This window comes from Cebidichthys violaceus, unplaced genomic scaffold, assembly GCF_023349555.1.
Source record: "Cebidichthys violaceus isolate CVI_PGR_0920_01 unplaced genomic scaffold, fCebVio1.0.p SCAF_72, whole genome shotgun sequence".
NCBI lineage: Eukaryota > Metazoa > Chordata > Actinopteri > Perciformes > Stichaeidae > Cebidichthys > Cebidichthys violaceus.
This window is the reverse complement of record NW_027176950.1, coordinates 76790-96768: the sequence shown is the minus strand read 5'-3', so window position 1 is coordinate 96768 and position 19979 is coordinate 76790. Positions and strand designations below refer to the sequence as shown.

The 19979-nt window shown below is 42.7% G+C and overlaps 1 protein-coding gene across 4 annotated transcripts in view; it reads right to left on the bottom strand.

Annotated features, from left to right (window-relative positions):
• The window catches only part of kansl1a (KAT8 regulatory NSL complex subunit 1a), a 28364-nt gene that overhangs the window by 3932 nt on the left and 4453 nt on the right, over positions 1–19979 (bottom strand). For 3 of the 4 annotated variants that reach the window (XM_068736749.1, XM_068736751.1, XM_068736750.1), the window contains 11 exons: positions 16798–18271; positions 6791–6932; positions 6555–6620; positions 5436–5545; positions 4860–5001; positions 3197–3362; positions 2630–2785; positions 1891–2106; positions 1600–1745; positions 271–395; positions 114–171 (listed from right to left, as the gene is read on the bottom strand). In XM_068736749.1, the coding sequence (XP_068592850.1) occupies positions 114–171; positions 271–395; positions 1600–1745; positions 1891–2106; positions 2630–2785; positions 3197–3362; positions 4860–5001; positions 5436–5545; positions 6555–6620; positions 6791–6932; positions 16798–18203 (2733 nt within the window). In that variant the 5' untranslated portion in view covers positions 18204–18271. The remainder of the gene's footprint in view (positions 1–113; positions 172–270; positions 396–1599; positions 1746–1890; positions 2107–2629; positions 2786–3196; positions 3363–4859; positions 5002–5435; positions 5546–6554; positions 6621–6790; positions 6933–16797; positions 18272–19979) is intronic. The other variant, XM_068736752.1, reaches the window with a different exon arrangement.

Here is a 19979-nt window from a genome sequence, read left to right as displayed (position 1 = left end):
TGATTTAAAGTTTTTTGTCTTCTAAAGTGTATGAAGACATTTTAAAGTGAGTGATGTGGGAGAGCAGAGGCGTGTGGATAACCTAATGACGGACAAAAGAAGTCCACTCTCACCTCCCGCTCGTCCTCCTCCTCCGTTATGGGCTGAGAGAAGATGTCCACGGATCTCCACCTTTGCAAACAGAAGAATAAGTGAGTAATAAGTGAGTGATGGAGGACTGTGAACCAACCAGAACAGGGTGTCTCTGTGGCATCATGCAGGTGTAGTTACCTGGGTGTGAGGATCTCTTTGTACTGCAGCTTCTCTACTCGGGTGGTGGCCGCCACAGACATGGGGATCACAATGTTGTTGATGTCGAAGGAGCTCTCACCTCGCCTCCTCTTGATTGGCTGCTGCTGGGGGGGGGGGGGGGGGGGGGGGACAAATAAGGATTGTTCATCAACATCAACATCATTATCACTCACTCATTCATATCATATATTGGTTGATGTAGCTGTATTGAGAGAGATTTCATGATATAATATTAAACTTCTTAATCTGGATAATTCACTTCAGAACACGTGTATTTGGAAATTATAGAATTTGGATGTTTTAAACTTTATTCTAACAATGATTCCACCGTTAGTTTCAGAACACTTTCCTGGTCCAGATCCCCTCTTCTAATCACACCAGACATCACGTTGGACAGGTTTTTCATGCTGTTGTGTGTCTAGAGAGGCGGATAATGCTGACTGTTGAACTACTCGCTGCTGCAGGTTTTTTGTTTCCTGCTTCAGTAACCACAAAAAAAACTAAACAAAACACAAAGAAAGTTTCAGTTTTGTTCGTCTTGCCCGCGCACCTGCTAGCACATCCCCAGTGTCTTGGTTTCATTATGCTTCATGTGTTTACAAACGGATTTCTTAATGAGTTTGATTTCAGCAGCCACCCCACACTTAACTCTTACGATAGAAAAGTCAAATATTTCATTTTATCTCATGTTTAAGTGTTGTTTAAGGAGAAATGTGGCTCCTTTCATGTGGATGTTCAATCGGTGTTGATAGTTAATAAAGTTGAGTTCCTCTTCTGTGATAAATTGACTCCGACAGCTGAGTTCACAGCTGTGAAACCTGTTGTTCTTCCTCCGTCCAGTGACGTAGTTTAAGGAACTACAAACTATTTCATCTGAGATGAAGCTTAAAAACAGAACTTCTCTTTGCTTGAAGTCACCATCCCAGAATACGAGAGCGGAGGACACGTTGTACGGTGGTTTTACTGCGTCGGATGTTTGGCCGTATCTATTCAAGCCGAAAGCACGCTGGTGAAAAGAGGCGGAGAAACTTGTGCGCAATGCATCCTGGTACATGTAGGCACCGACTAACTCAATGCAACATGCAAACACATTTACCATCAACACTGATTGGACGTCCACATAAAAAGGTGCTGATTGTTTATATAATAGTCTGACTTGTCAAAACAGCAGATTTCCACAAAGAGTTTGGTCATTTTTGAAACTGGGTTTATAAAAACTAACCGACACCAAATGAAGTCCCAGTTCACCGTCATAGAGCGGAAAAACAAGCAAACAAAAAAGAGAGTGGTGGTCCGGCGTTTCCTTACAGGTGTGCTCTGGATGCTCTGGCCCAGCGGCGTGGAGTTCTCTGAAGACGTGGACAGCTGGCGTGTGAGGGGGCTGTGGAGGGACGGGTGCATGTTGGCCAGCGTTGGACAGGGGCTGCTCGAGTCCATGAAAAGTTTAGGGGAGGCTGGAGGACGGGAGACAGACAGATGTGTTTTAAGGAGGACTGATCGGTCTCTGTGAGCCACGACAAACCCTTTTTTTTCCATGAGATCTTAAACAGTATGCGACCCGGTTCTTTGACCTGGGCCTCATTCATAAAGGAGACTCACTGTCAGCCCTGTCCAGCGAGTGCTCTCTTAATCTCTTGCGGCTGTAGTTCTTGTCGTAGGGCCCTAAAGGAGTGGAGAGGCCCTGCAGCCGCTCCGTCTTGCACACGGCTTGGCCCTCCAGCCTGGCTGTGTTCAGACCAGCGCTGCTGCTGCCGCCGCCCACACTGCTGTCCACTGTCCTCGGCTTCTCAGCACGGTTCTTATAGTGGCCCAGTCCTGCAACGCCAGGAACCAGTCACACATCATCATTAGACGAGGAGTTGATGCAAATTGAATTAAAATACTTAAAGAAGGGACATTCATTGGATGTCTTCAAGCCCCCAGACTCATGGGAGTCACTTCACTGGGCATGAAATGTGTGTAACTACAATAAAAAAAACAATGAAAGCTACGGTAGACTATATAAGAACTTGGGTTACTGCTGCTGGAGCTGAGCAACTAAAGCACATAAACTGCCTTTGCCCTTCGGCATTGTGAAATAAAACCGGCACTGGGAGAGATGCCATTGTGAAATAAAAACAACCTTGGATAAACTCTGTTACTGTGAAAAACAGCAACAAAAACATTTCGTCCTAATGAGCCGAATTCTGAGATTTTATTGTCTTATTTTGTCTGTTTATTCATGTGATTATTTTACATACGGAACAGTCTCCATATTAAAGTCTTATATATTCATGTAATGTAACGTCAGACTGTGTAGACGCCTCTCTTCCTGTGGCTCAGCAGCATCTGTACTTACTGACTGCCATGAGTGAGTTGGTGAACTTGTGCTTCTCTTTGGACGAGGACAGCTTGTGTTTGAGGGAGAGCTTCTTCAGCGGTTTGCTCCTCTCCAGAGACTTGGCCTGCCACTGGCTCTTCATCACCTGCTGCAGACGAAGGCCTATACAAACGTCTGAGGAGGAAGTAAACAAAAAGAAAGGGGGTTAGTTACCGTCTCGGAAACACTTTTAAAGATTTCAGCGGCGTACGCGGCCAAGTGTGCCATCTGTAGCGCAACATAAGCAATTCAAAACGGCATGCAAAATTGATATTTAACCAACGGCAATCTACTGTGTGATCGCATGCCAAGTCGTGTTTATCTCAAATGTGTATCGGCGTAATGCATTTGGGACAAAGCACGACACATTCCTTAATAATTACAAAGAAGCCTCTTGAATATGAACGTTAAAAAGAAGCCTGGAACACGTATTCGGGGGGAATACGACAATTTAGAGAATCTTTTCTAAAGGACTTCCTCTCTACGGCCGCTCCTTGTTTGTCTTCCCCTGAGGATGTGAAGTAGGAAACGACTGCGTAAACTGACCGTCGGGGAAGGAGAGGATGGGGTGGACGCCGAGATCCAGTCTGGACAGGCGCTCCAGGGTGGGCTGCTCGTACTGAGGGTCCTCTCTGGGGGTGGGCCAGCCACCGCACATCACACAGCTGGGGTTCACCCTGCAGTTACACTGGATACAGCTGCTCCTCTGGGTCTGTGGGAGACGACACCCAAACGTTAATAAACAACGTTAATAATTGAGCTTCTACAATATCAAACCTATAAAAGAGATCACGTTTCATTTTCTAAAATGGACCACGGGATTCAAGTGAGTCATTGAAGAGAACATTTCCTCTTTGAAGCTATTGGTCTCATGATAAACTACCTGCTTTTCCACAAATGGTTCTGACATCAGTTCTTCTTGCAGAGCTTTAAGCTTTTTTTAAACATTTGCTCTGTAGACAAACTAACTTGTCCCAAACAGAACATGTAGTCCTATTAAATGAAATCTAATAAAATCACCAAGGACTTGGACAATTATTTAATGAATTAACATACAATGATTATGCTCTCCTCAAAGCCACAAGACTCCATTTACAGAAACCCAAATTTGACCCCGCTGATCATCAGAAAACACAATTCAAACTACTCACGAACACAATAAATCTCATCAGACATGTCCTGGTTTATCTTTCCTTTGTTCAACAATCATCGACTGTGCTTTGGTTGAAATGAACTCTTAATTCACACGTGTTAGCTGTGAACTTTTCCCTCCCGCTTCTCTGTTGTTGAGTACTAACTATTACATAAGCTCAATTAAACAATAAACTTTAGGAAGACTTCACATGTTTTCTGTAACGTTTTTTCTACATAATAAACCGACAGGTACATGTCTTCCATTTATGATTTATATATACATATAAAAACTATCCTGCGCTATCTCATTGTATTTAGTGTTTTCATTCGTGGTCATGTGACTGCATCTCATTGGTTGTTTACACTATAGAAGGTGTGGCCAAAGGTCTGTTAAAAGCCTGATGAAGCCCTATAACAGTTGAACCACGTCGGCTCTTTTAATGATTTAGAGACTCCAATAAAGACTCTTTAATATTTCCTTCCTCGAGTGACTTCCTGTGTATCCTGTTGGTTTTTTGATCTTCGGTTGAGTACACAGAGCACCCAGTTATACCTCTCTCTAACATGAAATGCTTCACCATGGAATAAAAATGGATCAAGATCACATCTTGAGTTCATTTGCCTCAGGCCCGGGTTAAAGCCTTGTACTTGGTACCGACAGTACAGGCTTACTCTTCCTGAAACTATAAATAAACCGCCCAACAGATGAAATATGAGAGTGGATGTTGAAATGTCATTGCTTTATGGTTCAAACTGACTCTCCCACAGACCTCTGAGCCACAGTGTGTGTGTGTGTGTGTGTGTGTGGAGAGAAGCTGGAACAATCGGCCCATGTTTCTATTTTCTGCAGCCAGAACTTGTGAGTCGTCACAAGGGTTATTTCTTTGTTGTTTGTCCCAGTTCTTCATGAATAAGTCAGCCGTCTGCTGTTTACTCAGCTCATTAAGTTAGAAGAAACTAAAATCAGTGAGAACATCATCTTCACAGCTTCCACGCAGATTTAAGTCTCAAACTCGTCCTCTACACTTCCAGCGTCGCGTGATTTAAAGGCGATTGTGCGCACAGCGTTGCTCACCTTCCCGTTGACGTTGGGCACAGTGTTGGGCTGAATGAGGCGCCGTCGTCGACAGCCGACTAGCGGACGCGTGCGAGCGGCGACACACGAGCTGTCGTAGGCCGACGGCTGCTGGTGCTTGTTGTCGGCGCTCTCTGCCATCCTGGAGGAACAAAACGGAGCTAAATGAGCTCTCAGGTGTTTGACCATCAAGGTGACGCAGAAACACATTTTGTCTCAAGTGACAACCAAGTTAATCAGTATAAATCTAGATGGTTATCTTATAAGCTAGTTAAGTGAATTAATATTCAGATATTTAAGGGTGAAATCCTCTTAATCTTAATCTTAGTGGCAAGCCTGCAACTTATGATTGTTTTCAGCCAATCATTTCCGTGATAGATCAGTTTTGTCTATGAAATATCAGATAGATCAATAGCGTTATATTTCCAACAGCTTTATTAAAATGCTTCAAAGACATTCATCTTAACATCATATATGACAAAAAAAAGAAGGTAGAACGAGGAAACATGTTGCATATTTGACTGGAAACACTACAAAGGAAGCAGATTCTCTTGTTGTGGTTGTTATCAGCTGTACCTGCTGAGGACTCCGTTAACGGGCTGTGTGTTTTGACCTTTCCACAGGCCGGGCTCTGTGCTGGGGATGTGGGCGGGGCCTGTGTGCTCCAGCCGCTCTGAACCGACATCCTGCATCGACAGATAAGACAAAGCCAGTGAGACTCCACCTCGTGTTAACTGGCACAGCTTCAGAGACACCGGGGATATTTAAAGAGGAAGCTACGTTAAAAAAGACTTCTATGGCCGTGAATTATTAAAAAAAAGGGCTGAAAACCTTATTAGTCGCATGGCTGGGAGCTCTTTCTTCACAAGCTTTCACTCATTATTATTTTAATGTTTTATATCAATAATATGCCTCAGCAAAGACACTCAATCAAACACAGTTGTCCACCTGGATTTAGAGGCCACACCTGCACTCAGACTAGATTAACAAACAAACATTCGTATAAAAGGTTCAAACACAAAGAGAAAACAGGCTCATCCTGTAATGCATTATTTGGCAATTATCTGAATATGAATGTTGTTCAAAGAGCTTATTACACACATCGCCTGATTCATTTTGGACCTGAGGGACAGATTCAAAAAAAGACACAATTTCCTGTGAACTTTCACATTTCATTTCCACCAGATGCTTTGATTGACAGCAACATTCTGAATGTTTCATTGATTATTAGATTTCTGTGAATAATCGTCTACCTGCACATAAACATGTGACATCCAGACTATCAAAGAGCTGAATGAACGCTGGTTTAATAAAATATTTACAGAGAACATTTACATATTGAAAACTGATTTCTTAGTGTTTTTATGAGAATGATTGAAGCGTTGTGTTTTGGTGAAGAAATTCGTTATTTGAGGCTCATTCTTGCTCTTAATGTTATGTATTAAAAGTACTTCTTTAAAACAAGAGCTTCTTTCCTCCTAATGGCCTTGCAATTTTTTAAATCATTACCACAATACATCACCCAATAAATTCAGTAGCTTCTGCCTCAGTGAGACTCACTGAATACTTTATACTGTGAATGCATCTTAAATTGACAAGCTGTCACAAATTAATTTGGTTGAGCCCCAAGAGACAGAACATGACCAGAGCACAGCTAGACAGGAACACAGCCCTCCGTTAAACTCCTTCACTTACCTGAGGATTTACAGGCTCCGCCTTCACTTCTGTCCCACCTGAGACTCCTCCCAGCTCCACCGTGCCCTGAAGACACAAGACCACCATCAGAGATTAATAAAAAGATCACAGACGCCATCAAAACTAACTGATATTTTCAGTATTTGTGTGTGTGTGAGAGAAACAGACAGAGACAGACACAGAGAGAGACATACAGACAGACAGACGCATATCTAAGATGGGAGTGAGCGACTGACCTTGCTGGCTCTGATCTGTCTATAGATGTCTGTCTGTTGTCTGATGCGGTACTCCAGGTCTGAGATGTGAGCCTGGAGCCAGTTCCAGTGGCTGATGATGGCGGCTCGCTCCACAGTGTAGCGGCTCTCTGCTCGCTTCCATCTGAGGGTGAAAAAAAAGGAGGTGTGAGCGCTCATGTTTATAAAAAAAAAAGGTAAATGATGAGATTCATTAACGTTTACTGGAAAAAAAAGCCATAAAATTCAACAAAATCCACCATAAAACACAAATGTAATGATTTATACATCTTAAATACAGTTGGAACGATTAGTAGATTAATCGTTTGTCAGAAAAACAACTAAATTAATTAAATTAAAATTAAAAAATGTTTAGCCTCGCAAATGTGAGGATGTTCTGCTTTTCTCTGTGATACATCAATGTAAAGTGATTGTTTTGGGTCTTTTGGACTGTTGGTCGAATAAAATAAGACATTTTAAGACATCAGCTTGGACCCGGGATTGCCATTTTTTCACTATCGTCTCACATTTTAGAGAAAATAATCACATTAAATGATTAAGAAAATAAACGTTAGTTGGGGCCACAATTTCCGTCAGTTAAAGTGAATTTATTGTATTTGTAGGTTGCGTACAGGCAGGTCTGTTCCGTTGTGATGCATCCCATCAAACACAATATAATAAAATATGAGTGAAACTGATCATTTTGAGCTCATCATCTGGAGAGTCTCCGAGCATTTCCCCTGTCAGACTGCAGAGGTCAGTGAATCAAAGCTCCCAGCGATGGAAAATCCGTCTCATCAGAACAACAACATGACGAGGGATTGCATCACAAGTAGCGGAGAGAAATATTTAGGATTTTTGTTGTTAAACAGTGAGTGCCAGCTGAGAGCAGAGTACTCCATTTTACCAGTATGACACACAGAATGGGCATTTTCAAAAGGCAGACATGAGAGGAAAATGTCTGCTCTTTGCACCGTGCAGCAGTGACCACAGGGGGCGCCGTTTCATCAAAATACAGGCCGAACAATGAAGGAGAAAAATGACTCAGATGGCAGACAAAGATAGACCTTCCACTGCGCTTTCTCCTCTCCACACACACCCGGTCTCTGTTTTCAATTTTCAGAGCTCCACCAGCAGGATGGAGGAAGTGGAGAAGACATCCTGTCTTATTGTGGAGCCGAGCGTAAAAAGGAGACCAAGACGTCTCGATTCCTTTCCTTTTACTCAGCAACCTAGGGCTTCGTTCACTGCAATACAGCATCAAGGACACGGCTGCAAAGACAGCTGCAGTGTTACCTGCTCAGAGCACCACTAAACAAACGTGTGCTGCTCGTACACACTGGGTGGTGGTGGTGGTGGATGTTTTTAAAAACACTGCAACGCTCCTGAACACGCCCATGGCTGCTGGTGCATCAGATCAATGCACTGGTAATCAACCCCCACAGAGACCCCTCTCAAAAACAACACTGGTGTCACACAATTATCCTGCACAAATTCAGTGCCATGATTTACCCAGTGGTGGGTGGACAGCTGATCAGAGAGAGAGAGAGAGAGAGAGAGAGAGAGAGAGAGAGAGAGAAAATATAGGCCAGGTGTTCACGCCCTTCAGGGTGAAGTGGAAAATTATCTCAAGGATATTCAAAAGAGGGAAGATGTCCCAGCATGCATTGGCCTGCTTACAAACCACGAGTAAGGCCGTCAACAAAAGTCACAGCAAAGAGACAACAAGACCAGGTGGTGGAATGTACATTTTTTTTATACTTCTACTCTGTTAAAATTCAGGAGAAAATATTGTGCATTTATTTGACAATTTAAATTAATAGTCAATGGAGTGAAAATATAATCTATAAATAATTATACTGATTATATTGACCCACATGGGGAAATGTACAAGCTACCCAGCAGAATATCAAGTAATATACAAACAATATATATTTAAAAAAGTAAAGACTGGCCCCACATTTATCATGCAGTGCATTAATAATTATAATCCAATAATATACATTATTCTTAACTGGGCTACTCTTCAAATTGAGAACTTTTTGGTACCAACAGTATATTGTGAGGCGAATCCTTTTTAACTTTTATTCTAAAACAGGCACAATGAGTAGAATGTGTCAATTGCGGTTTGTAAACACATTCAAAGTTGTGCTTTTCACAGAGTATTTTTATGAGTGTATACATTGTTTTTTAGGAAAATCCTACTCATTCTGCCTTCAAAAGGTAAAATAGCAATACCAGTGTGGAAATACTCTACATTGAAAAGATCTGGGTACTTCTTCCACCACTGGTAAGACTGGATAAAGACAAAGGGGAAATTAAGGTTTTAAGGAGAATGTATACAGCACCGTGGATCCACCAGGCCTGGGGCTGTATATCTATGGACTGATATAGACTACACATACACGGTGTATTAAAATGATTAACTGAAGGGTGGAAAACTCAAACTCACAGTGAAAAAAGGGAAGCAGGAAGAGCTAAAAGTGCAGTTTAGTGAAACATAAACACACACAAGAGGCCTTTACTAGTGCAGTGGCCTTAAGGAGGAGTCAGTCAGTGGCATTGAGAAATACACCCCCACACACACTAGGAGCTCCACCCCCCCTCTAACCAGGACACATTTTCCTCCCCCCCCCACACACACAAAGCACCAGCAGCAAATCACTACAGCCGTTGTTTGGTGGTTGTCAGCACATTCTCCATTGTGGTGCTACTCTGGATGCAGCACATATGTATGTATGGTGCACCCCCGTACCATACATTTATAGTATATACATACACCACGAGACCCAAAAACCCCCCCAACCCATCAGGCCTCTGGGCCAGCTGACCGTCTACCTTTCCACTGGAAATGTACCAGGAACAGAGAAGACACGTAGGATGTTCCTTCAGCTCTTTTCATGTTCAAGTGAAGCCACAAAAAAAAAAAAAAAAATCACATTTCTATCACCATTTATACACCACAAGTACATTTCTGTCAACAATTTCAACATCTTTCTGCCCTCTCTACTTCACTGTGTGTGTTTGTGAATACTGGAGTATTTCCTCTCCATACCGACACACAACTGAAGGAGATTAATGTTATGTACAACTCTCAAATCATCATTTCATCACTATGAGTACATGTTCAGTAGAGCTTATACATGCAAGTCTACTGTATAAAGGAGGTACAAGTACTCAGAAACAAGGGCTCTGACATACTCTGTAGGGGTGTAACGGTTCACAAAATTCTCAGTTCGGTTCAATACGATACAGTGGTGCTGCGGTTCGGTACGTTTCGGTACAGCAAAAAAGCCCGAAATGCCAAATCCTCGCTGGTGAGACTCAAGTAGTCTTTAATAATGAACGGTCGTGTTTGATACTTAAGATCTTCTCTAAAGTCTTCCTCTATAAACTCAAACAGACACATTTCCTGGAAAGTTTTAGAAGTTTTATTTTTCAGACTTAGTTACAGTGCAGCGGGTCTCTCTCTCACCTCATATTTACATTAATATCAACACTTACACACAAAGGTTTACTAGATTATGATCCATAAATGTGGTCAACACTCGTCTCTCACTCGTTTCCTCGGTGTTGTTGTTTCTGTTCTCACTCGTAGCTCTGCTGGTGACTGAAGTCTCTGTCCTACTGAAGAGCAATCCATGTTTTGTTCCTTTATAGTTTATGGTTGTTAACTTGTTTTACATAGTTGTACAGAACAAAATAAACATTAATAAGAAAAGGAAAGTCCTCCGTTTTGTGTCCGTCCTCCCTAAAGCCGCTAACATGGCTTCAGACGGCCGCTCCGTAGGTCTGATACCTCCGCTGGACACGCCGCTCACTGATCGCTCCATTAACAGCTGCTTCCTCCGTAATAATGCAGACTTTAACTGAACAACAGCTGCTAGTAAAGACAACACGGTCAACAACACTTGTAATAAGTTGTTCAAATTGAATCAATGCTGTTGTTGTTTGTGAACATCCGGGAACGGTCATGTGATAGGACCGTGGCGAATCAGAGAAGGACATCACGTTACGTCGGGTGGGTTGCCATGTTTGAGCGCAGTGGCTCCACTAATTTCAGCTATATTTTATTTTTCAAAAGCAATTTAATATTATTCAAACGTATTGTTCGGTTCATAATGCGTACTGAACCGTGAAGCCCGTACCGAACGGTTCAATACGAATACGTGTATCGTTACAGCCCTAATACTCTGAGTACCTATAGGACGTACAAGTACTCAGAAACAAGGGCTCTGACAGACATATTATACCCTATTCCAGAACTCCACGACAGAGACATTTTGCATATTTATCGGGATATACTACTTCCACAGTTATCAAATGGGAAGCCTCCTCAGGCATTCAGCATTATTCAAAAGCTCTCAAAACATAATACAGTTTTAGAGTTTTCGGTTTGAAGTTATTAGAATAAGCACTCTATTTCAAGATGTGTTGCACCGCCATGTTTCTACAGTAGCCCAGAAAGGACAAAACAAACACTGGATCTAGAGAGAGATTTTCACGTTTTTATGATGCACCGAAAGCCATTAAACTGCCTCTAAACAGCCCAAAATATGCAGTAACGTATGTCCATCTCTGGGCCGGTATCCTCTCCGACACCTTTATGTACAAGTTCTAGTTGAAAGTGCAGCTTGCTTTTGTCCCACTTTCCTTGTTTCATCAAGGTTTGGTGTGTCACTTTGGTGTGTTAATTAAAAAACTGGATTTTAAAGTCCATATTTTGGCCTAAAATAAGGGTAAGAGCCTCCAAAAAACAAAATCAACGCGTCATAAACATTCAAAACTATATTTAAGGACCTTACAAAACAATTGTTTGCACAAGGACATTAAAGCCAAGCTGTGATGTATTTAATAAATGCAGTTAGTGTGCGCCAGACTAAACTGGATTATCTTAATTTGAGCTATGGTGCACTGTGTAGCGACATAGATTAAGAGAGAACTTTTGTATTAGGATTAAAAAACATACACAGGACAGACAGGACTAACTGAGACCAAACCTGACTCATCTTGTTATTTTCTGAACATTATGGAGGCAACGAATGACTATCACACCCAATGTTCACATTCTGAAACCCGAGCTCCGTGGACAAAAATCCTCCAGAAGGAAACAGGGTTATGAAGCAAAACAAAGGCTCACATTCTACCGCTCCATAAGAAACCAAAGAATAAATAAAACCACTTTGCAAAAGTCTGCTTCACAAACCATTCAGTCATAATTCATGCGTCGTAATAAAGAACAAGGGGAACTCAGAGCGGTAGTTGTCATTTTTAATGCTTTGTTCTCCAGAGTCAAGGATTTTTCAAAGACCTGATAATCATCCAGACACTTCGGGACAAACTGAAAAATACGTTATTTTTTTCACAGGACAGCTGGTTAAACTCAGAAACTGCTCAGAAGCCAGAATAGTTGAGCGAGAGGCAGGCCGACAGGGTGTGGGGGGGCAGGAAAAAACTAGAGAGGGCAAATTCAGCCTGAGAGCTGCAGCAGTCATTACATAAAAGAGAGGGGGGGGGGGGGGGGGGTTGTTATGTAATGCCTGTGGGTTCGTGTTGAGGAACTAAAACACATCCAGATGTGTCAAACAGGACAGAAACACACATATACATTCAGAAATACACACTACTCAGACTGCAGAGTAATGCTGAGCCATAGCATGAAAGAAGGGCATGCAGTCTGGGCCAGTTAGCCTAATTCACAGGCAGCAGGCTGACAGGAATCTTTATGGTCACACAAACAACATGGACTCTGATCCTCTGAGCCGTAGTTTTTAATCATCAGACGGACAAAAAAAAAAGCCTTCAAACTGGGGTGCAGATAACATAATTCCCGAAAAGATTCCTGATTCTGTCCATGAGCCTTTATGTAAGCTCTGAAGATTTCCTGATGAGCATTATTGTTGCTTCAGAAACAACTGTTCCCACTTGTTTCTCAACAATGTGTTCCATGTAACAATGTCTACATGGACAGACTTTTCAAGGGAACTCAATGAATGCATTAACTGTTATTTCTTGCAGACTTTGTATCTGAAACCAGCAGCACTAACTCCCCTGCAGGAGGCCATTGTGTCACATTCACAGACAGACACTAGAGCAGAAAGGCCCTGCAGCATTAAAGCACGACAACAGATGTTGGCTGGCCACCTAAATCCTCTCTCTGAGATACGGGAAACCACGTCTACAGTGTGGATGACGGGATTAGTTGTAAGCAACAAGCGTTGCATCCAAAACAAGCAACCCAAATAGGTTATTTTCCACACGTTAAATAATTGAGGCTCTGCTGCCTGAAGAAGACGCTACATTGTCTGTAGTGTTGACTGGTGTAGAGCTGTAAGACATTAATTGGTAACTGAAGACAAAATTGTCAGTTTTGAAAATATGGCATTATGGTCGGTCACACACACACACACACACACACACACACACACACACACACACACACACCCCCCTTCCTGGTAGACTAACGCATTCACAATGAGGGAAGGTTGCTCCTCTGCTGGTTTAGGAGCTGAGAACCTGTTTTCTTACTTGTTGAGCGGTGGATGATTATACAATATACTTATTCCTATGGTGGTGTTATAACCAAAAGCATTGAACCTAAATACACAACCAGAGGCTAATGTATAACAGTATTACAGTAACTTCATCTCTATTACATTTAACGATGTAATACTGAAGCACACCTGGTCGGAAGAAACTATTGTAATTATTTAACATTCTAACGTGTTTTGAGGATTCCTGTCTGCACAAACTATTCCACCTATATACTATATTGTAACATGTACAACTTTGGCTTTAACATCAAGTTAAGATGTAGAAAGTGATATTTCTATCTGCTCTGGCCGCTATGTATACGCAGCTTGCTTGCTCAGCTAATAGGATAGCTCCAAACTAGTGTTGGCTCTTTTGTTAAGTTACCTCTTAGTGAAGGCTCTGGATGACTTAAAGTTCTCTCTAGTACGCAGTGTTTCAGAGTATAAGTCCGGGGACATGATTTTAAAAAGGTGGAATGAAAGAAATAAAGCAGTGATGTTGTTGTTGTTGTTGACTTTGGCGTAAGTCACAAGCTACAGAGCTTCCTTGTTAATATTCTATTATCTATATAAAGTGTAGGCCCAACCCTCACGCCAATCCTCGGCTACACAAACTAGGAAAAAAGTTCCTTACTGCCGCCCCTGAACGCAACAGACGTAACACACGTGCATCTTGTTTACGTGCTAAGCTAAGCTAAATACTAGCGGAGTTCTGGTGAAGGTGGCTGAGCAGCCAAATATGGATACGATCCAACCGGCAGCGGCTTTGAAAACATGATTGTGTTATTGTGGTTGTATAAATGTTATTTGTGGTGCTGTTAGACCGCCCCATTTAATACAGGTGCGTGCATCTAAACACCAACAAATATGGAATAAAGCAGCATATTTCCTACTGTATAAACATTTCTTTTTAAAGAAATTTAGACATTTAGACAGAGAGCGAGTGGCAGAGAAAAAGGAGGAGATAGTGGAAGACTGCATGCAAATATAATAATTTGAATGTCAACATTATGATGAAGCAAAAGGAAACTATTTGGCACAGCCCTAGCTATGGATATGACTTGGATTGAGACCCATGGACTTATTGTTTAACCATTTTAAATAAAATGTTCACTCTTAAAGCTTAAACAGTTCTAATATTTTTAAAGCTCCAACCATCAAAAGGATTGCTCTACCCTAGTAATCACATCCACAGATATACAGAGACCTATTTTTACGCACTGAGGACTTAGCAGTTGCTAACCCAGTGACTAATGTTGCAAGAAGCTGTACCTGCTTCACAATAAAAACCATCACAATGGTCGGCTTTCATGGTAAAGCAGGAACAAGATGAGTCACTGAACCAGAAGATAAACTGCAGCTTGTAACCGGTAGTTTTTCCTGTTTATTTAAGGCCATTAAAGAGGCAGCTTGGTCAAGATTAGAGAAAAATGCAGCGATGAGGAGTCATATTACTGCCTTATTCCTGCTGGTAACTGTGTATTTCAGGTGCTTTCTCATGTATGGAACTACATCTAGGTCATTCTAAATGCACCGTTTCAAAAGGCACAAATATGATTCATACTTGAGCTCAGCAAACAACCACAGCTGGTTGCTTTTCATCAGAGCAGAAACATGAGTAAAATAAAACTGCTTGATAGTGTACGACACAATCATCTTTGCTGAAGTTTGATAAAGAGTTAAATCTTACGCACAACCATAAATAAATCCCCCATTCATGAACACCTTTATGGCCCATGATTGATGCACCCTTTAACCGTGAGGTATTTATATTTATGAGGTGTAATTATGTAAATACTCTTGGTCCTAGCCAAATAGATTTCATCTAAAAGAATATATTCCTAATTCAATGAGAACATAGTATTTAAAATGTCTCCTTTCCCAGGTTGGGTCATCATGACGTCGATGAACGCATTCATAATAAAACTAAAAGAGATTCACTAAATGTGGAAAGCACCTCCAACTTCTAAGGGTCTCCATTTTTAAAACCCCCTCTAGATAAGTACAGCTTTCACTTTCATTACCAACAAATAGCTAAACAATATTAAATATTACTGTAACAATTAATATTGGAATGCACATGTCATGTAATATCAATGATCACTAAGTTAGAAATAATGAAAAAGGCATTTATTGCCCCGATGTGTAATTTTATGACTAAAGAACAACATAAAACATGTATGTCAAAGCAGATGGTGTTGTATACTTACTAACTTTGCCCTGCTGTTAGTCCTACGCATCTTAAATATAATGAGAAGCTCTTTTTGGGTCAACAAACTTCCTCATTGCATCATTTACCTTTTCTATCTACATAATTACTTCTATATCGTAACTATATATATAACATTAAAGTGTCATTATACTACTAGTTTGTCATTTTCTATTTGTAACAGTAGTAGAAATCGTAGTTTAGTTATGACTCCATTAAAAACAAACATAATATAAATACTGTCATAATGACTGACTCTTCCTACAATCTCAGGCCACATAAATGTAGATCAGTGTCCATGACGAGATATAAAATCACACAAACTGCTCCAACACCTCCTTTGACCTAAAATGAGACAGTATGAATATATTACAAGCAATTTTTCTACTTTTGGATCATGCATGTCTCTCTCTCTCTCTCTCTCTCTCTCTCTCTCTCTCTCTCTCTCTCTCTCTCTCTCTCTCTCTCTCTCTCTCTCTCTCTCTCTCTCTCTCACACACACACACACTCTCTCTCACACACACACACACACACACACACCCCTTGTTAGGTTATGAAGATATTTAGGTCAAAGGTCTAAAGTGAACGCAGGAAAGGATAATAAAAATCTGTGTACTTGGCTCTGGTTGTTAATAATCTACCCAATCCTACACAGGTCAGTAAGTCCATTAACGCTGCTGACCCACACGCTGTACACCCCCCCGCCAATCCAAACACTAATGACACAGAAATGACTTCGCCTATATGAACTCCTCATGGAATAAATTTGCATGCTCCTGCTGAAGCAAGCCTGACATCACAATAGGCCGCAGAAAAACCCATAAGTTTCTACAAAAAAAAACACCCCGGCTCCATTTCCTCGTTGGTTTCGGTTTAAATCAAAACATTCGTTGGGTCTGTGGGTTGTTGCTTGTTGGCTCTGCAGATAAACAGAGCGTTCAGTTTCAGCCTCGGCTCTAGAGCTTTCTTACAGTCCAATCCGGCCTGTGGATGATACCACCCACACATGGTATCTCTACCCCTCCCTGGAGTTTGACCCAACAAACTACCGAGGCAGTTATAATTGTCATCAGCACCTGCTAAGCCTCAGTAGCACATTGCAGGGCCCAGAAATACAGGGACTTTCACAGGGCAGGAAACATGTGAGTAATGCGATGTGTAAAGTGACACAGAAGCATAGAGTCGACTATGAATTTATGGTATTGTAGAGTTTCCCTATGAAACCTTTTCAAACGGTGTCAAGCTCTAAATGAGCTCGCTGTACTTACATTTTGACATGTCGCTGCTCAATGTCCACCCTGGTCAGCTCCTCCTCCTCCAAGTCAGAGTCCCCTCCGGAGCTACTCTCCGTTACGTCCGAGTCAAAGGCGCTTTCTGCAGAGTGGAGGTTGGCCGAGCCGCTCAGATACAGCCTCTCCAGCTCCAAAGGCATGGAGCCGCTTTTCAGGAAGCGACCGAGGCCGTCCCTGCTGTTTGAAGAAGAAGAGTGGCGTCCGGTCCTCCACGTCGCCGTAGGGGGGGTCGCCGTCTCCGACTTGCGGTTGCCGACCAGAAGCCGGTTGAGAGCCGAGTCCAAGAAGCCGCCCAGCTGCTGCTGGATGTGCCGCTCCACCTGCTTGGCCTGCACCACCTGAAGACGCTTGCGCAGGCGCCGCAGCCGGCTTTCAATCTCGGATTGGCGGCTGCTGTTGAGAAGGGTGCGCTCTTTTACGTGAGCGTCAAGGCTGTCCGAGGAAGAGGTGCAAGGTAGAGGAGGCTGAAGTGTGCAAGACGGGGAGCCCTGCTGACTGCTACCGGGTCGCTCCCTATCAGAACCCTGTGGCTGACTGGTAGACGTGTGAGAATCAGCCTCCTCCAAGTTCACCGGTTCAGCTGGGTTAGGGTTGTCGTGGGTAAAAGGGGAAAGTGCATTAGCCTGGAGCACTGATAGTTCAAGGTTTTTACCGTCTGTATTTTGAGAAACCCCAGAGGAATGCTTCTGTTTAAGGGTTCCTTTCACCGGGATGTGCCCCGATAAGGTGGCCATCAAGGTCTCAGAATCCAAGGGCAGGTTCTGGGACTGAGAGTCTGTGGTGGTGGCGGACTGCTTGTCACCGTTCACCGCCACCACACAGCCGGGGCCGGACATGGTGGTCAGCTTCTTAGCCAGGCCGTTGACCGGCGCCATGGGCTGGTCACCTCCGTTAGTGCTGCCGCTCATGAGGCTTTTCAGCTGACTGCCGGAGAGTTCGATTGCCTGCCTCTTCCTCAACAGGAAGTCTCCTCCGCCGTTGAGCACGGAGCCGGGCAGTATTCTGTGGTTCTTCAACACGGACTGTTTGATGAGGACACCTTGCAGCTTGATTGACTCCTTAGTTGACGGGACAGGTGTCACATCAGAGCATCGGTAAGAAGCCACCAGCGGCTGGAGCTTTGCCTGAGCCACAGAGTCGGCTTGAGGCTGTTGCTGCTGCTGTTGTTGTTGTTCCTGGTCTCCGACGCAAAAGTCAAGAGGGCACTCGTCGGATGCGGCCTTGCACTTGGCGGGGCCGCCGCTATGGATGAGGATGTTGCTGGCGTTACCGTTGTTCTCTGCACTGGCCGGTGAGAGACTTGAGGACGGGGCGGCCAGTTTGAAGCGGATGTGGTGAGCTTCGGCTGGGGCGTCGGTGAGAGCGGGCGCCATCGCAGCCATGCAGTGCAGAGGGACGGGCACCGCGGCCTGCTGCACACCACCCGCTTACTGCCCCACCTGAGGACAGCCTGGACGGGACGAGGACAGAGATAGAGACAGACAAGAGAGGGGAGACAAGGAATAAAACATTAAACTACATCAAATTCGGATCATAGTTGGGTGGAGATGTTTTCCCTTTAACGGTGATGGACCCTAAACCACAGAGTGTAAACACACAAAGACACTAACCTAGAACATGTTTAAATATTGATTTAATATTGAAACCGGCAGCTGTGCAAGAGTTGAATTGGTATTAGTGCACTCAGATTTAATCAGAAGGCAAATCAAGTAATGACAGTTAACTGTATAGTCTAAACAAATGTCAAAGGAAAGGCTGCAAGGAGAGAGCCTTAAAGTGAAGTGGACTCAAAATCATTAAACACAAATGGCATATCAATAATAAAATATAATTTCCCAATAGAAATGCAACATGACAACCGGCTCTATAATGTAAAACATATAACTGAAATACTTGCACTACAGGTTCTGTAAGCTTTAAGAGGGAGTGGAAATGTACTAACCAGCACCTAAAAGAAAAAGGCAAGTGGCATTTCTAAAATATTTGTTATCAGATATAATCAATGAAAACACAGTGCTACCACTACGGATCTTACAAAGCTGCAGCAAATGCAAACAACTAATAAAGTTAAAAGCCTAATCAAATGAACTGGTGTCCGTTGACATTTTGTTGACCTACTGGTTGGAAGTGTTGCTAAAAATGAAGAGAGGCAACATCTCAGATGATCACATTCACAATTTTGTCCTTGTCACAAAACTCCCAAAAATGTTGTATGAAGATATTGCATTTATCTACAGAGGCCCTAATCCAAAAGACTTCAATAGAGTCCCGAAAAATGACTGGTATGCACTGACCTTGGTGAGTGAAACGCTCCTGATATTGATGGAATAACACCAGACACCTGAGCCCCAATAGATAATTCCCACTACACCCTTACTCGCGTGAAACAAGCCTTTATTGTCACTTACTTACACGGCTCCTCTTTAAAGAAAATACGCTTTAAGGTGGATTGAAGAAACAGGGAAAGCCGATGCAAATTATCCAAAAAAACAAACACTGCCCTACATGTGGTAAGTGGACACTGTCTAAAGTAGGTGGATTTAGGCCCAAAGCAATAGCACATGATGTCATCCTGACTCCTGGTCAATTTGAAGCTGAACCACCCAACCCCCCCCCCCCCCCCCCCAAAATAAGAGTGCCAGGAAATTAATCTTTAATTAAATATGTAAAAGGACTATGTATTCAGTGGTTCACGTGTCCTTCACACAGACTGCCTATATGTCCATATTATATGTATTTAATAGACGCCTCCCTTCAAATAAAAAGGAGATAAAAGCGAGCTGCATCCCCGCTTCTCGTCTGCAGGCTCAGATGAATGAGGGCTCAGTATTTCACCGCAGTTTCTAGTCACTACGCCATGTTGGTATTTCAGAAGCAGATTATTATGCAATTCATCTGCCTAAAAAAACCCGCCCATTCCACTGTAAACACGCACAACTCGTTCACGCTATAAAGAGAGGTCAGTAAAAGGAGTAATGTTAGTAAATAGCATCGCTATAAATCAACATGCATTGTAGCACCACAGTGTCTCTGTCTGGAGATAGAGATGCGACAAAAAAAAAAAACGTTAGCCAACCATAACGTAATCACCAAAATGTCTTCCTGGTGTTTACAAAAACACACATTGGTACATTTAAATTAAATAAAAAGGCATGCTG